The sequence below is a fragment of the Rhea americana genome, unplaced genomic scaffold, assembly GCF_003343005.1.
Source record: "Rhea americana isolate MKP2758 unplaced genomic scaffold, rheAme1 scaffold_309, whole genome shotgun sequence".
NCBI lineage: Eukaryota > Metazoa > Chordata > Aves > Rheiformes > Rheidae > Rhea > Rhea americana.
The window spans coordinates 668,466-686,128 of NW_028186434.1; the positions used below are offsets into that span (position 1 = coordinate 668,466).

The 17,663-nt window shown below is 33.9% G+C and overlaps 1 protein-coding gene across 1 annotated transcript in view; it reads left to right on the forward strand.

Moving 5' to 3' along the window:
- The window catches only part of ULK4 (unc-51 like kinase 4), a 238,106-nt gene that overhangs the window by 63,912 nt on the left and 156,531 nt on the right, over positions 1-17,663 (forward strand). Inside the window, exons 23-27 of the mRNA XM_085309970.1 lie at positions 6,600-6,733; positions 10,829-10,950; positions 11,275-11,331; positions 14,687-14,738; positions 14,829-14,923. Of these exons, the coding sequence (XP_085166096.1) occupies positions 6,600-6,733; positions 10,829-10,950; positions 11,275-11,331; positions 14,687-14,738; positions 14,829-14,923 (460 nt within the window). The remainder of the gene's footprint in view (positions 1-6,599; positions 6,734-10,828; positions 10,951-11,274; positions 11,332-14,686; positions 14,739-14,828; positions 14,924-17,663) is intronic.

A 17,663-nucleotide genomic window follows, 5' to 3' on the forward strand; every position in this document is an offset into this window, starting at 1 on the left:
TTGGGTGTTTTGCTAGGAGCCGTAGTGCACGGCATGAAATATTTTGTGGGTCATATACAAATATCAGTTTTCTAGTACTAAACAGCTCTAGAAGAAAATAATCCAATAAATGAAAATAAAACAATAACTAAAGGAATAACAAGTTCAGAGAAGAGAGAGAGCAAGGAGAAAAAAGTGTAGAAAAAGAGCCATTGCTGTGCTAATTAGAACCCAAGATGATCAAATAATGCTGTTCTGCTTTGAATAGCATGGTTATTTTAAAATCAGCATGTTGCATATAAGATAAGCATGTTATAAGTGCCAATGTAATAGCTGTATTAGTTTTTCTTGTAACTCATTAATGAATAAAAAGGAGATTCTTAACATTACTTGTTTAAATATAATAATAGAAGTCCGATAGGTAAAATTGCAGTACGTGTTAATGTAAAATACTGCATTTTTTAACTGAAAATAATTTGCCTAAGAAATTACAATAAAGACATTAACAATTGCTGATAGATGTAGGAGTCTCTTTATATGTTCAAACTCAGTGAACAGTAGGAGATAATATGCAATTTAATGTACAAAAGAGAAGATTAAGGAAGCTGAAATTCACGATACAAGCTAGGCTGCTATAGACTTTTGTAATGCTAGGTTGAAAGTAACAACATAGATACAGACATCTGAATTTTTATTCCAGCTATATGCATTTCATAAAAGTATAATTTCTGAGTTAAAGCTTTCTCTATTACCTGTTCCCATCCTGCCTTATTTTTAATATTCATTTTTTGTATATGCCAGTACTTAAACTTTCTGCACGCTTAAAATAAGGCCCTCGAAGAGAATTAATTACCTGAAGATCTCTTACATCTATTACTAGGCATGGCCTATTGGCCTTCTATGTCTCAGGCTGTCTTAGAAACCTAGTCCTTTTGACTGAGAAAAAGAAAAGGAAAGTTTGGAGCTCAGTCAAATGGGAAAGCATGGAAATGGAAAGCTGGGAGGAACAGTGACTCTCACAAGTCAGCGATTTGGGGAAACCCTCCTTTCCCCGTCCTGCTCCCCTCCCCCTAGGAAATTGTATCAAACTTAGGAGAAGGGGAGATGGGTGTGGACCTTTTTGACTTGTGTGATCTACTGCCCAATGTTGCAGCTCTATAAAATAAAAAATAGATCTGTATTAAACATCCTTTAGATATCTTCATTCTTTTTTTGCTAGCAGAAGTTGACTAAAAACTGGTCCTTGAATTGTTGGGGCAAACTGCCTGTATAGGTGCTCAGAGCATGCAAGAYATCTATTCCTTTATCAGAGCTCTGTCAGTTTCTGTGAACTTAATGAACTGAAGAACTTCTTGTAGGAGAGGAGATGACCAGTGAGAGACTTCTTGCTTTAAGTTCAGTCATCGGGCAGCAGGTCATCTTAGGAGCATGCATTTCTTTCACGTATCCTGATGCTGGTGAAGTTGTGGCTGAACATARTTGATACCTAGAGCTGATTTTAAAGATGTAAATTAAGAATTGAGGATAAATGTTAGTGATACAAGGGAACACGTGAATTTTATAAAGCAGTACTTAAAGACCTTGAGAGGTTACAGAGTCTATCCCTCTGATCTATGTCAAGGTCTGAAACATATCCTTTAAAATGTTTTAGTGAATATTGGTGGAGATTCCCTAACTTCCTTTTGTTGGATTTTCTAACTGTTAGCTGTTTTTAACATTCAAAAGTTCATGTTGACATCTCACTGAAATTTCACTTCTATAGGTTAAGAACAGGCAACACAAAAAACAATCTAGACACTTTCCTTTTGCAGTGACTTCTGTCTTTGAAGACTCTTGTCATGTCTCTGCTCAGTCTTCTGAACTTTGATTAGAACTTTTCTTTCTTCCTACTGATTGTGCTTTATAAGTGAGCAGTTCTTAATCTTTTTAATTATTGGACATCATTCCCATTACTCTGTGCTGATAACTCTCTGAAATTCTCCCCTCTTTCCTCCACTCTTCCAGCAGTTCTCAGTGCTTCTTCCTGCTATCTTCTGGTCTTATCTTCATCACAGAAAGGCTTACCAGCTAGGTTGCCATTTATCTCGCCTTGATATCTTTCACCTTGAATATCACTGTATACTACTGATGAGGTGCAAGTCATTTACTGGCAAATAAAGTTTAAGACCCCTTGTCATTATTGCCAATGAGCCACATTGTTATTGAAATGAATTGCCTAAAGCTGGATGCAGTAACACAGCTAAGGTTTTATCAGTGGTGAGTGGAGTGAAAAGATTAATTCACATGTCTTATAGATGACACTTCTGCATGTATTTCCCCAGTATGTTGTTTCTCTTTTTTGGGATCTGATGTCACTGACTTATGCTCACTTTGATCCATTGTTGGGACTGGCACAAGTGTAGAGGGAGCAGAGAGCTGCCTTCAGCAGCAAAGTGCACAGAGTGGCAAAAATCAACTCAGAGATGAGCTTTGGCTGTTCAAGTTGTTTCTAATATTACTGCTGCCYGTTGCTTGTTTGCCAGAAGTTCCTTCCCTTAAAGCAGGGCTGCCAAACAGTAATGTGCCCTTTAATTCTGTTCATAGTATGGCATCTTAGCAGTAACCTGGTTTCTTCTACGCATTTGCTATTTGAGCTACTGTGGTCAACTAGAGGCTGGAGAAACTTGCATCTTCAGTGAGTGAAGTGAGAGGGAGTTTCCATCAAATGTCCTGAGAGAGAATTTGAATACAATAATGTCTCAGTTCTCCAAAGCTGAATCCACTAGTCTTAGTTGTCACTGCCCTCTGTTATCCTTTCAGTTCTGTTATCCTTACATTATACAATTGCTATTCATGTTACTCAGATAAGGTTTCTGTGCATAGGTGATGATGAATCTAGCATTCATTCCACCCCATGTGCTCCAAATCTCCTTCCCAGCTAGTCATTCCTCATGGTGAATCTTGATTTTTTTGACAAATTGATTATGTACTCATTTCACTGAAACAATTTTTTCTTCTCCTTATGCTCACCTTTTCTCTCTACATCTCTCCAGCATCCATATTTTCTACCATTCCTGTTTCATTTTGTTTCAGAACTGTGTTCTAGTTTCTAGACTGTCAGCGTGTCTTTGGGCCACAAAAGCTCTCCAAGTATAGAACCATCTATATGCTAATAAGGACAAATACTTTTATATGTTGAACTTAACATGTTGGTTTCTTTGTCCTTAAACAGAGTTCTTTTTATCAGCAAATCGTTTTTCCCACCACATTGCCAGTGTGAATAAGTATTCAATGCATGGTAATGGCACTCAGATACTTCACTTTTAAGATTGTCTGATCAGATTCATTGTAAAAAAATCGAGAGGGATAATATAATAAAGTTATTTCAGGTGTCTGATATTTTTCTATTATTCTTTTAATCTGGAAGTACCAATCTGTGTACAAAATCTTCATGTTTATACAAAACCTTTCTTTTCTTGGTATTAAAAAATAAATAGTAAAGGTTTTCTTGGATAATTCCCATCCCTTATTTTTTAACTCCTGGGAGCATGTGTCAACAGAGTCATAGCTTTAATTTTACCCTTCATATGAAAGCAAAGGTCTGACATGCACATCTTCATAGAAATATAATTGAACTGCAAATTCAAAGTTTCTCTTGAATGACCAGAGTACAGTGTCAGAGTTACTTAACAATATACTATACAATCATATCTGTTTTTACATAATACATATTACACTAGTATTCTGCTGTTATTTTTAGTCCTTGATTTTTAAGACTGTATTATCTGTTTAGTTACTGAGTTGCACTTTTTTGAACACACTGAAGAAGTGCCCSTTGAGTACCTTTTCAGTTTCCAATATAATTTCCATGCTTTTTAGGAAGTAAAAATAATTTATAACAGTATAAGTAATTTAAAATTCAAATTTTTGTATTCAGTGTTTAGTTCATATGGTATTTTCATAGCCTAAGTTCAGTTCAGTACAAAGCTGTTTATTTTGTGAGATGTATATTGTTCCAAGACTTTTGAAACAAAAATGATGCTGTTAGGAAGAACTTTGGAAAGGAACTCATAGTCGCTAATAGAGTTCTGCTCATAAATTAAGCAGCAAATTTTATTTCAAAGTCCTCAATTTTTAACTACTCTTTGACTTCTAATGTTTGAATTACTAATTTCTCTGTTGCACACATGCAATTTCTGTCATTGTGTCCTCAATTTTGAAGGCAGCTAAAATTCCTTTCTTAGTTCTGTAAGCTTCACTTCCTATCTGAATATACATAACCTTTTTTTTTCAAATGAGAAGAAAAAATGTTGCAGTAATTTGCAGAGAATGCTCTAAATACATGGCTTTTCAAAGAGGAATTAATTTGCTTCCAAACTACTTCCATACTTTGTGAAGTAGTGCGTCCGTGTGGTATACATTGTGGTAGACTGACTAAATTGGAAACTGCAGTACACTGATTCTTAAGAGAGAAATAAAATGATTGTTATTATTTAAAAGTTAGGAAATGCTAAAATAAAGCATGTATGAACTATTTCCTGAGCATAAATAAGACTAGTGGAGAAAGAACACGTAAAACTGATGTTCTACCATTCTCTAAAATTTCTCTGGTTGAATTAAAAAGGGAATTGTTCTACAAGTTCTACAAGATTTAATGAAAACTAATGGGACTCAGCACTTAAAAACACCTTTTCAAGTGAAGTGGCTAAATATGGCCTAAGAATATAAATCCAGATACCCAGTTCTGAAGTGTTGGCAAGTGTTAAGAATGTAGTTGTTCTTGAAAATATACAACTTCAATCTAGTGAAAAGTTTGATTTCTTTGGAAACTTTATTAGGTTATCAAAACATACCATCATTCTTTAATCTGCAACTGCTTTTCCTAGAATAGAGCAATTGTTGTCATATAAAAGTTAGGAAATAGAAGAATTCAAATTTGCCAGAAATTATAATTCTCAATCTTTTACAGTGGTGCATATAGAACAAATGATTAAGGAATGATATAATATTAAGCATTAATAAAATATTTGTGAATTTACTAGCATGCAAAGAATAGAAATGCTGAAAGCTTGGACTGTTTGGGGTTTTTTTTGGTGTGTGTACAAACTCACTGGTGTTCACATCATCCTCATATTTTTGTTCGTGTATTATTGAGTGTAAGATGTGTATTATATGAATTGAATAAAAGTAGTATTTCTGTAAGCCCAATTTTGTATATTAGAACGGGGAGATTCTTGAGGCAATAAAGCAGCTAATGAATAGTTCTACAAATGCCTGAGCGATTTGTCAGGTTTGTCAGAGTCAGGTTTTCAATAGTTCTCATCTACCAAACATAYCAAAATTCGTTGTAATTGACTACAATTTTCGGAGACAGGAAAAACAGATGATGTCCATATAGCTGAACGTATTGCCTCTAGACTGTTGCAGATGTGGAAGGTAGTTACTGAACAGGTCATTTRGTTTATCTCCATACTTGTCTCTATAGCACAGTTCAGGAAGGAGCCAGTGAGTTGTGGTATTCCATAGTATTCACCTGTTGTTTAGAAGCCTAATTCTGCAAAATATGTTCTTGTGTAATCGTATTTCATTGAGTATACCAGCTTTATGATGGAAATACACACTTGCTAGGATAAAAGATTCTGTCTGAGTCCTACAGTTCTGTTGAATACACTTGAAACAGTTGTCATTTATTCTCATACTTGTAGAAAAGAGCATTGATCTTAAGAATGTGCAAGAAAAGGGATAATACTGAAGTATGTTCTTAAAATCCAGAGCATACATTTCACTCAGCAGTGACTAATGGTTCTGTGCACCTCACACTYGGGGAGTTTGAGTATGAAACAAAGATGTCAATATTAGGCCCCTAAAGGGCCTCCTGTCTATTCAAAAGAGCATTTTTAAACATTGCCTGAAGCGTTCTGTTACAGGTGTATGTTTAAAGCAATCTCTTGCAAGTTCACCAAGGACTAATAAATCAGTTACTATAGCTTACTCTGAAAAGTGCCATTATGCAAAATAGTATAGCATTACAGCAAGTATCAGTTAGAATGTAAGCAGGGAGTTTGCCTTAAGAAGTCTTAAACATCTAATTACCAGGGAAAGGATGTAAGGCTAGTTAGACTTTGGATCTGTTTTGGTATTGCCATTCTTACTTGTACTGACAATAATAGGCTGTAATAAGTGGGGGTTTTTTTGTTTTTTGGTTTTTTTGTTTTTTTTTTTTCCTGGATTGGAAGTTTGATTGCTTATTACTTAAACTATACTTGCTTTTGGAATTCTTATATACTGGAAAAATTGTCTTTAACCTTTGCTTGTATTATATATTTTGGTCCTAAGTTTCAAAATAAAGTGGATTTTAAAATTAGTCTCTCCCTATCTAAGTCTGAGGAGGGATTCACTCTGTATGTTAGCGTCATGTCTTTGTTTAAACTAGTAAGGTGTTTTTGCTGGCTGTTCCATGTCATGATAATTTGTGTTATTTTTAAATTTGATTTATTCAAAAGGGAAAATCCRAAGTTTCAACAAAATGACCTCTCATAAGAAAAAAATGATACTGTATCTCAAAAATACTACTAAAGCAGATGTTTCCAGTATCTGTGGTTATAATCAAGATGTAATGTTTTGCACTTGCTTAAATGTAGACTTGTGATGTATATCGAAAGAGACAGCAGAAAGGCCACACCAGGAAAAGAGCAGCAAAGCGGCAATGAATACCTGTCAAAATGCCTGGATCTTCTCATCTATCACATTGTACAAGAACTGCCGGGAATTCTAGGTAAATCGAGTTGGTTACTGAACAAATCTTACCTTTTCATACTTCTTTGAGGAATATTTAAGTATCTCCTTACATATAAAGGTGGAAAGATGGTATTTTCTGATTACGTAAAGTTTGCATGACATCAGCTTCACTAAGTTTCTTAGTTATAYCGTGATCAGATGTTTTGCATTGGGGTGTTCAATGCCTGATTTCCTATGTTGGTGCTTAGTATTTGTTGGGTAGTAAGCCAGTTGGGTGGACAGCTCAGTCAGGATGGAGACCATATGTACAAGATACTTTTTCAATATTCTAAAGATATTCCAAAGACAGAAAAAGCTTAAGAGCAAACTTACCTTATAAAGCACAGAGCAAGGAGAGATGCAATAGGACATATCTGTGAGTATGTGTTTATTGTTTGGACAGAAATGTATATGTTGAGTATGTGCTTCAGGAAATTTTTCTGAAAAATTTCAACCTTGATACTTCCATTTTTATAGATATAAATATATCTGTATCTGTAGATATGTAGCAGAAATTGGCTACCCTGYGCTTAAGAAAAGATGGCAAAATTTTCTCTGAGAGAGCATCAGTGCTTCTTCATCCYGTCCTTCACGTTTAGGAATAAAGACTTAAAGTTTCAGCAAAATAGCTGTTGTGCGAAAGATAACACATTTGGCCAATTTTGTGAAAATCTGCACAAAATTGTATGAGCATTTCAGCCTGTGAAAAGATGAAAAGCTACTTGGCAATTTGTACAGGTCATACATGTTCAAATAGAAATTTGCTTGGGTTTAGCAGCTAAATTTGTTGTGCTTAAATATGCTGAGACCTGTCATAGGTGGATGAGATACTGGGGAAGGGAGGACTGGTAGAAGGAACAGTGAAGGCGTGTGTGTGAATATGACAAAACTTGCATGTTGCAGGGGATAATCTGGACTGATTGGGCAACTAGTGAAGAAGCTGAAGTAGAAAGAAATTAATTTGAGAATCCGAGGCAATAAAGAGAAAATGATGAAGCAGAATGAGAATTTTGGCCATTTAAACAAAAATAAAGAACCTTGAAAAAATTAACAAGGGTCTACTGGCAAGATGTGAACATACTACTGATACAGAATATAAGAGATGTCGCAAAAAATGATCCTGGAGAAGTAAAAATGGTGGGGTTGTCTGTACTGGAAAAAAATGTGCTATATGGTGTGTGGGAAAAGATATTTTTACTTATGCAAGTTAATTAGGGAGGAGGGAAGGAAGGGTGAGGGATGAGGGAGCAAGGGAAGGGAGGACAGAGGAAAGGAAGGGCAGGGTAGGAAGGAAGAAGGGGGGAACAAAGAGGGGGAGAGGAAATGGAGGAGGCTGAAAGAAGGAGGGAGGGGAAGAGAAGAAGAACTGGAGAAGGGAAGAAGGATGGAAGGGAAGAAAGAGGAGTGGGAGAGAGGAAAGGAGGGGGGAGGAAGGAATGAAAGAAGGAATGAGTGGGAAGGAAGGAAAGGGAGAAAGGAGAAAATACAAGATTGATATGGTCAGTCCAAATCAACAGCATCAAAATGGCTATTAAAACTCTACATTTTCAATAGAGAAAGAGTAGAATGAGAAAGGTAAATGGGAAGACAAAGGAGGAGAGTTAAAGACTGCTGAGAGTCTTTAAGTAAGCAGAAAGCAAATAAGAGACTGATATGTATGATTTATCATTAAATTACAAAATTATTTTAATAAAATTATTTTCTTAAGAGGTGATACCTGATATATTTCACACAGGATATAAATTACTGCTAGAGTATTGAAAAAGAAATGATAGCACTGCAAGTAACTTAATGTTATGCTGCATTTTAAAAAGAAACTTTACTTATTATGACAAAGCAAATTTTGCCTTGCTGCAAATTTATGATCTTTTTTTTCCCTAACAAATATCAGGTCCACATATTGCGCTGTTTTAGGATTTGGAGGCTTCAAACTATAGAAGTTTTGAAGCAGATGTTAGCCTCTTACTGTCCATATGTGCTATATATATCTAACACAGTAGGCCCTGATAGATTACTTAGGATCTGAAAGTGCTCTAAATCAAATCTGTAGTTATTATCATTACAAAAAATAATACATCAATTTCTTTAATATGAGTTATACTGCTTTATTTATTTATTTATTTTAACTACTGCTATACAACTTTAATGGCATTGTTTGGACAACTGATACGGCAAGTAAAAATTTTACACCTTGCTTTCCTTTCCAAGTTAGATTTGTATTTTGATTGTTTCTATTAAGATCAACTTGATCTGTCCATATTTGTTAGAAGGCTTTTTTTTTATTATTTGTTTATTTATTTATTTTTTAATTGCTGTGAGTATGATGAAGGAACACATTCTCTTTAGGGTTTAAAAATTGTAGTCCCCTAAGAAAGATGGCCAGATTTGCAAAGTAGAACACTTAAAAGCAGTTTCACTGTTGAATGAGAAATTATTTGTAGTTAGTTTTTAATATGCACTTGTTTAAGCATCTTAGTGATCCCATCTTCTTCCACCAGATGTAGCTATAAACTAAATAGATGGAAAATGGAAAATGACCTTAAAGTTGTATTTCAGTAAATCAGAGTAAACTGATAATTTGGTGAATAACTTTTAAGTTTTTCAGTTATCTTAGTTAAGTGATTTTTACTTCTGTATTTATAATATTTGACCTATTTTTATGAAATCAATATACATGGCTTGGCTTAGATCATACTGAAAACTGAARTAAACATGTCTATTTATCAATTGGAAAATCAGCAAAAGCGATGATTATAGAGATATATAAAATATGGAAAGAGGGTAGGAGGTTCAGCTGATTTGAGTATCTGCTGTTAACCACTAATAGGTTTGGATAAATTACAGTATTGTTATTAATTCAATACAGAAAGGTGTTGAAGAAAGGACAATGTTTTGTCTCGTGTTTGGAAAGTTTTAAGTAGCACCTTCATTTTCTTGAGCAGTTTGTTGTAGAAGGAGTCAGATCTTTAAGCCTAGGTGTTTTTACAGTCTAGTTTATTGCCAGGCTCTGTCAATCATGCCTGTGTGAAAACTGAACTGCATAGGAGCAGAGGGAGAACGCTGGCGTTATTCAACAAGAATAAGCTCAGTGACTTACTTTGTAAGGAAGGGACCTATTCTGGCATGGAAATTGTATAAAATACCAAATCAAGTCCTTTATTTGTTTAATGTCTGTTTGATTTGTTTTTCACAGTTTTGTGGAACCCTCTCTTTAGGCAAGATATTTAGTAAGTGCTCTTTCAGGGACAAGATTTGATTTTTATATATAGGATTTTTATAAAGTTTGAATTTTCTTTCTTTGCATGGAAATCTTTCMATTTTAATCTCATGCAGTGGGTGTCTTGTTGTCTGAGATAATAATTAATGTCACACAAACACAGCATAATGTTCCTTGATTTTTTTTAATGCCTTTTATAGTTTGAAGTACTGTTCTCACTATTATAAAGAGAATTTTGTTCCCTCATTATTGTGTCTGAGGTTTGTTTCAAAGGTAATTTAAGCTTTCTCATTGACTTGCTGCTGTCTCTATTTGTTGCTTTGGATAACTTTTGTCATTCTTAAAATTCATTGTGTGTGGGGAGGGATTTTGGAAGGGGGAGGATGTTTGGGATTTTCTTTTGCTCTGACTATACTATGCTGCAAGAAGAGTACACTCCTTGAACACTATGTGCTCCAATAATGTGAAACTCTGTCAGTTGAGTCACAAGAATTTTGCCTTTGATTTCCCTGGAGATAGAATTGTGTCCACAGCATTTCAAGAGTATAATTCCATGCTCATGTAGCTACTCATGAGTGTAGGTCCACCCTGCTGTAAGGGATAGTTTCATCTTTTACACCTGCCTCATGTTTCTATCCTCACCCTTTTACTAGAGGTAGTATTTGTGCATTTGTCCCTGTAGCTGGAGCAGGGAATGGACCTGGCTGAAAATTAAGAGTGTTGGATCAGTTCCCTGACATAGATGCTATCACATGAACACTGGTTTCTGCAGGAGTGAGAAGAYGGGATTGAATGTGGAAGAGAGACTTTGTCATTTGCTCTTGTTTAGTAAACCAGTTATGTTAGGTCAGTCTGAAATAAGGTTATTTTCTGCAGGTGACATTCTCAGTGCCTTAAGTAATGTCTCTGGACGTAAACACCCATCAACAATTCAGGCCAAACAGCTGAAGATGTGCCTTCCCATGATGCCTGTAGTACTTCATCTTGTGACTTCCCAGGTAGTTTTTTTTATTTTCAGAAATGGTTAAACAGAAGTCTAAACCGTTACAATTTCCCAAAATGCATTTTCTGCTGATTATAATCAGGATGGACCAAATACATCTTAATACAGAATTATGTTAATGAGTATTCCAGCTAAGTAACAGCATTAAAGATGTAAACCTTATTTTTGCATTTTGTAAGGCAACTCTGATGATAGAAAAAAAATATATTTTTTTCCCTTTTTTCTTTTAACATAGATGTGAAATACATGTTTAGCTTGCTCTGGTCATAAGATATGCACTTATTGTAATTTTTTTAAAACTTTTGTTAAATTCAAATAGGTATTTCGCCTCCAGATAGTAACAGAGGAGTTTCTWTTCAACTATGGGACTTTACTTGTGAGTAAAACTTTTGGTTAAATTAAATTTTATTTAGAAAAAATGCATATATGTACAGGTTGGGATTATTTTAATGTAATTGCATTAGATTTATAAATCAGAGAAATTGAGTTTTATTCTGAATATAACTTTTTGGCTTCTATTAAAATTTTTATATATTATCATAAAATATTTTCTTTAGTAATAGAGTAGGTCAAAGGGAAAATATGCTGTCCTGAGTCAAGTACAGAGAAACTTTTGCACAAGTCTGATAAATTGAAAATTTTCTTTGTGCTTTATTTTACAGTAGAAAAGCTTAACTCTGAATTATACACAATAATTTTTCTAGATTTCTAAGATTAAGTCATGAGTAGAAATGAAAGATAAATTATAATCTAATCTATGTTTAAGGTATTCTTTGCTTTTGTTATCTTTTCTTCTTGCCAATACTTTTACACTCTATTTAGTTGACAAAAAGCTGAATATTATAAACTACAAAGCTAGTATACCTGTCTCACATAACATCCACAAYCTATTTATRRCATTAGTAATAGAAACTGAACTGGGATTTTAAGARTTCCATAAAACAGTATAGTTAAAATGAAGTAGTACTGTTGTGATGTAATTTCCTTCTACGGAAACAGTTCTTTTTGTCAAATGGGACAAAGCATATTGTAAAAGTTGCATGTCGGTGTTAAACAAACACTTGTACAAGTCCACTTGTATTTACTCCCATAATAGCATGCAGAAATGCTTCACCTCAAATGACTAGGTTACAGTTTACTGTTCAGATTCACKTCTCTTTCTCCTTTTCTTTTGATTCCAAGAAAATATGGGTTTAATCTAGCTCTACTAGCCTGTGATTGAAAAGAAAATGTCCACAAACTATTTTGAGGAAAGAAAGCATTAAAATCAAGAAAAAAAATATAACAGTTGAATTACAAACTTCTTTTTTTTTTTTTTTCTTTCCAAAGCATTTGTGAATAGGCAATAGATTTATTAATGGTTTTGGATCAACCTTCTAGGAGGTGCAAGTCTTCTGCCAGCAATGTAGGTACAGCAGAACAGCTAGAATATCAGTTTCCTTTTGATACTCCTCCAACTCACATGAACTACTGACTAAAGAAGTTATCTTCTAGTTAGTTCATATTCCAGTCCCCTTGGCTCCAATAACAGCTGTAGCAGATTTACCAGTACATGCTAATTTTAGATTTTGTGATACTGTGATTTTGTACTTTTCAGAAATGAGTTAGCAACCCCGTTTGAATCCTTTCTCCCTACAAAATAGTTGTGACTTTTAGGCTACAGAAGTAACATATAATAATAATATATATTTATTACTGAGGATAAAGCTTTAAAAAAAGCTTGATTTGTGTCTGTTATTATAGCTAATGAGTAGCAAAGCCCTTTAGAAATCTCCTGCTGAATATTTCCTGCATCTTGTMCTTTTAATATCCACAGAACAAGGCAATTCAGAGACTTGCATAGTCTGCTTCTTTTAATGCGTAAAAAAGGGGAGATAGTATCGAAACAGCGTATATCAAATTAGAGTTCATTTTATGTAACTATGTGTTGTRATGTGACCAATGTAATTCCCTCTGGAAGAGCAGCTATTCATTCAGCCAAGGAACAGTCTGCTCTGGAATTGTTTCTTTAGCAGCATTCTCACTGACGTGTACAAAAGTACATTTGATCATCCGCTCTTACTTTTTCAAACTGCGATGTAATCAAGGCCTCTAAGACTTTGTCAAGTCAGTCTTTCAGGACTTTTTCTGAGTTATTCCAAAGATTTATTCTAAAGAATGAAAAATGATTAGGAGTGGAAAGATGTGTGCTTGATATCTAGAAGGAAAAAGGTAATTATTTTCCTGCTGTTGTTTGAGAAATAAATCTTTKTTTCCTTGCTGCTTTAAAGTTGTTTCCATCATCATTATTATCCTCAGTGCTCTAGCATAAAGAAATTGAGGTGAAGTTGGGGCAATTCTTTTTTCTGTTTTCAGCTGTGAATAGAAAAACAAGRAGTGCACATGCTCTGCCCCAAAAGCACACTAACAGTAGTTACTAACTGAGTGCATAGTGGATAAACTCACTTAAGGTGGAATATGCACACCATTCCCCTCCATTGCTCAGGGAGCAATATCTTGACACTATGGTTAGATGTAAAAYGGTCTTAAATGAGCAAACAAAATAATTTACATTTTTCCAGCACAAATTAGTTAAATTAAAACTAGTAGCCTTCTTAAAATGAGCATGAAGAATAAATGATAACTACTTTTTAATAGAAGCAATTGGTTTTTATGACTGTCTCTGAAATATTTCTAAATCATGAAAAATATGAATAATTTCTAATTCTATTTTTGGTTAGAGAAGAACCCTTTAGATATTTCTCACATATTGAGAAAAAGGTAACCTGTGTAGGCTTCTGCCAATTTAAAATATAATAACAAAATTATAATTGACAGTGAARTATAAAACAATTTCAGAAGTGTCATTTACTTAATACTTTTTGTCACGTAAATAAATAGAAATATGCATGCAATTGAAAATCAGAAAGATCTTACCCATAGTAACTTCTCTGTTAAATACTGCATTAGTAAATAAGAGCATTTTTAAAATTCTGTTGAGAATTGTTCCTCTGTAGCAAGTGTCAATAACATGTCTTTTGCATAACTCATGAAATAAACAGCTATGCACAGGAATGAAATCAGATGASTGAAAACAAAATTAAAAGGCAAAAGACTAATAGGTATAATAGTAAAATATTTTCTTATCTCAGATTATTAATATTTCATTGTCCTTGTTCCTCAAAATGATTACTTATTTACGTGATTTTTAGCAGAAGGGTATGCCTTTTTGCATATACTTCTGCTTGTATCTATACAGTATGCAGTATACATGGAGATCAAAAAGATGGTGCAAATAACATAAAATTGCATTTTCTGGAGGGCCTTCAGTCTTTTTAATAAGTTATTTTAACATAACCATATCCAAGACAATCCAAAGTCTCTTTAGAAAACACAGTTTTCTGTTAACGATAAAGTCAGCCTTCTAATTACTGCCTGTTTATCTGAAAATGTTATTCCTGACGTTAGTCAGAGTAATGGCCCTTACCGTACTTTACTTTTAAGTGTCCAGCAGCTCTACACATTTACAAAGCTGTTATAACAACTAGATCATGAATGCTTTCAGTCATTCGTGTCTTAATAATTGTGAGAATGTTTCTTGTGTTTAGGTACATTTACATTTTTATTTATACGGTCTCCTAAAGAATTTCATATTACAATTATTCAACRATTACATAGAACTGTTAAAAATGCATAATGCTTCTTTCTTTTGGTTTTAAAGTATTTGTGCATAAATATTTCCTTTTCTGTAGAATTTTATCAGATCGATAGATTCAGGAGAAACAAACTTGGATGGAGCAATAGGTAATGTAATCTATGATACTGCTGTATTTCTATATGTAGATGTTAGAAGTGTAGCATTTTATAAAGAAATATAATGATTTCTATCAATAGGGCAAGCTGCATCAGAAGAATTGATTAAGACTACTTTATCAACATTTGAAGCAGTAACACAGCATCCTGTCTTGTTGACAATTCATCGCTTGACAGTAAGTCTGGCAACAAATTAAACAGTTGCAGGCTAATTGGCTGAATTCCATTCCATTGATAAATTGGATGTTTTGAAGATTTAGAAGCTGTTTGAATCATGTCTTTAAATGTATTGTGGTTCTATTTGACAGGAAAATTCTTTTTTGTTTAYAGAGAGATTTAAGTTTCAAAGAAGAGAGGCATTCAGACTCAGTTTACTATCTCTAGTTGAGGAGTTGCAAAGAGAGTGAGAAGGATATTTGCCTGTGGTCTAGAAATAGCAGTTCATAGCAGTTCTTAAAATGATCTTCATATAAAATATGAAAACAAGTATGTTGCTTGTTAACAAGTATGATACTTGTTAAAGCACCTAAGCATACCTTAAACAAAGTATGTCGCTATGTATTAGTGAAAATTTCACCACATTGTTTGTCATGCTTTTAGTATGCCCTGAAAGGACAACCTCTGAGGGTTGAAGACCCCATTCCATCAGTACTTTTCCTGACAAGCTTGTCAACATGAGTAGCAGTTTATACTRGTTATGACATGTGCTTTTTGTTTCAGTTTAACCACTTGCTCACTAAAAATTACATGACAGTTACCAAACTYGCATACTGTCATCTTCTCAGATCACTAAAGATTTGTTGTCTACTCAGTATTTGGTCAAATTATTAACTTTGAGCTAAGATAGCTGAAGCTAGAACAATTAAATTATGAAATAGCTATCGATAGGCAAAACGGTAGCTTAGAATGCTTGGAGACGTGATTGACAAATCATTGTGACTTGTCCCACTGCATTTCTTTGACTCAGTTCCCACCGAAAATATAACCCGCAATACGTACTAAGGTCACCATTTAATTTAAGTTGAAATGTGTGGTTTGCATTGGGATTAGGTTAACGGCATGGCACTCTCAACATAGTAGTTAAGGCATTAACAAATTGGGCTAGATAAAATAGGTGATCTTAGAGATTATGTTTTTTAGAAGTTGAAACTTATTTTGTGTGGGCTTTAGTTGAATATTTAGATTGCAAAGTCTTAAGAAGTGAAAATAATAAAATTAATCAAAAATACAAGATGGGATTTAAATAACTTTCATGTTTATTTACATTAATGCTCACAACCTWTTGTGTGTACTATTCAAGAAAATATCTTTATCCACAAAAATCTAACCAATTAATAGTCAGTCAGATGCAAAATATTACAGAATACCACAGTTCAGTATTCTTTTAAGTGGTATGGCAATGGGTGTTCTCTAAAAGAAATTTAAATGTAGATGAAGAATGAATATTTATTCATATTGCCCTACATGCTTATCAGTATGTTAGTGTTAAGACATCATTTTGGAAGTAACCTCTGTTTTTTAAATAGTTGTTTAACTTCTGTGGGTTTTCGGTGTATCTTATATTGCCAGAAATATGAACTATTTTTATGGAGGTCCSCCAGTATTTACTGAAATTTCAATACCTTCTGTCAATACATTATATAAAACTTCTCTAGCCGCTGTTTAAACTATAATGGTCTGTTGTTGTTGTGTCCTCCAGTTTCTCCCCCCACAAGAAAATAGCAGCAAGGGAAGAGCYCCGCTTTACCACTCTTCATTCCCCTCTCCCTTCTCCATTTTCAGTGCAACATTATATTTAAGACAGGGAACTGCTATCCCACTCTCTTTTAAGTAATCAGTGGCTGGCAATAGATGAGTTTTGTTTAAGTATCTGGATTTGTGGAAAAGGGCTTATTTCATCACACATGGTAAAAGTTTTAGATACTTGTTTAAAATCCATGTGAACACATTAATTAAACTTCTGTAGCTAAAGGTAAAACTTCTTGCCTAGCCAATTCTTGTAAATTTTTGATCTGTACTACTTTGGTAGAATAGCTTCCTTGATTTTTGAATACATGTATTTTGAAATATATTAAGTAAAAATAATTATATCCTTGTCAATCAACAGCTTTATTTAAGGAAATAAAATCTTTCCTTGCCCATTTTCATAAATAATGGTTATAATTTAAAAGACCCATCCTGAGACTCAGCAAATACCCATTTGGACCCAAAATGCAGTAGAGAAAGTGCCTTGAATTAAGTATTTTAGATTCAAGAATTTTTCCACTATAATTAGTAATCTCTAACCACATCTGTCACTACTGKTGCAAACAGTAATTAGTTTAATACTATTTACAAAGTCTAGTATGCCAATTATTCCTGAATGCACAGCTCATGTTACTTTAGAGGAATGTGCTGCTTCATCTTTCATGCATACGGAATATTTTTAGAAATCCTGTTACTCGAGGGATATCTTCTAATTGCTGCTCATTGAACATGACTGGAATCTATGAATATACATGCCACCACCCCACAGAAAATGGTGCCTTGTTGAAGAGTTGAAGTAGGACATGTTGAAGGTTCCAGATCAATACTTAACTGTAATGGTGGATAATAAGAAACTTTTGCTGGAGAGAAATGTGTATCTTAGGTTATTCTTTGAAGCCTGGATCACTCATTTAGACAAAGTCGGTTATGAAAAACGTTCCATAGAGGAGGAGGGAAAAAAAAGCCAAAACCTTCTTGTGAGCGTGCATTTTTTCCACTACAACAGTGACATTGCTTTAGCATTTCTAATGGGAATGAAATTTATTTTTATAAAGTTCAGTGAAATTAATAAAAAATGAGGTTATATTAAGCAAGCAGAACCAGCATGTTTTTCATTTCAGTTTTGGTTTTAGGTTAGCTACAATGGGAATTACAAAGGTTAATAGAAAT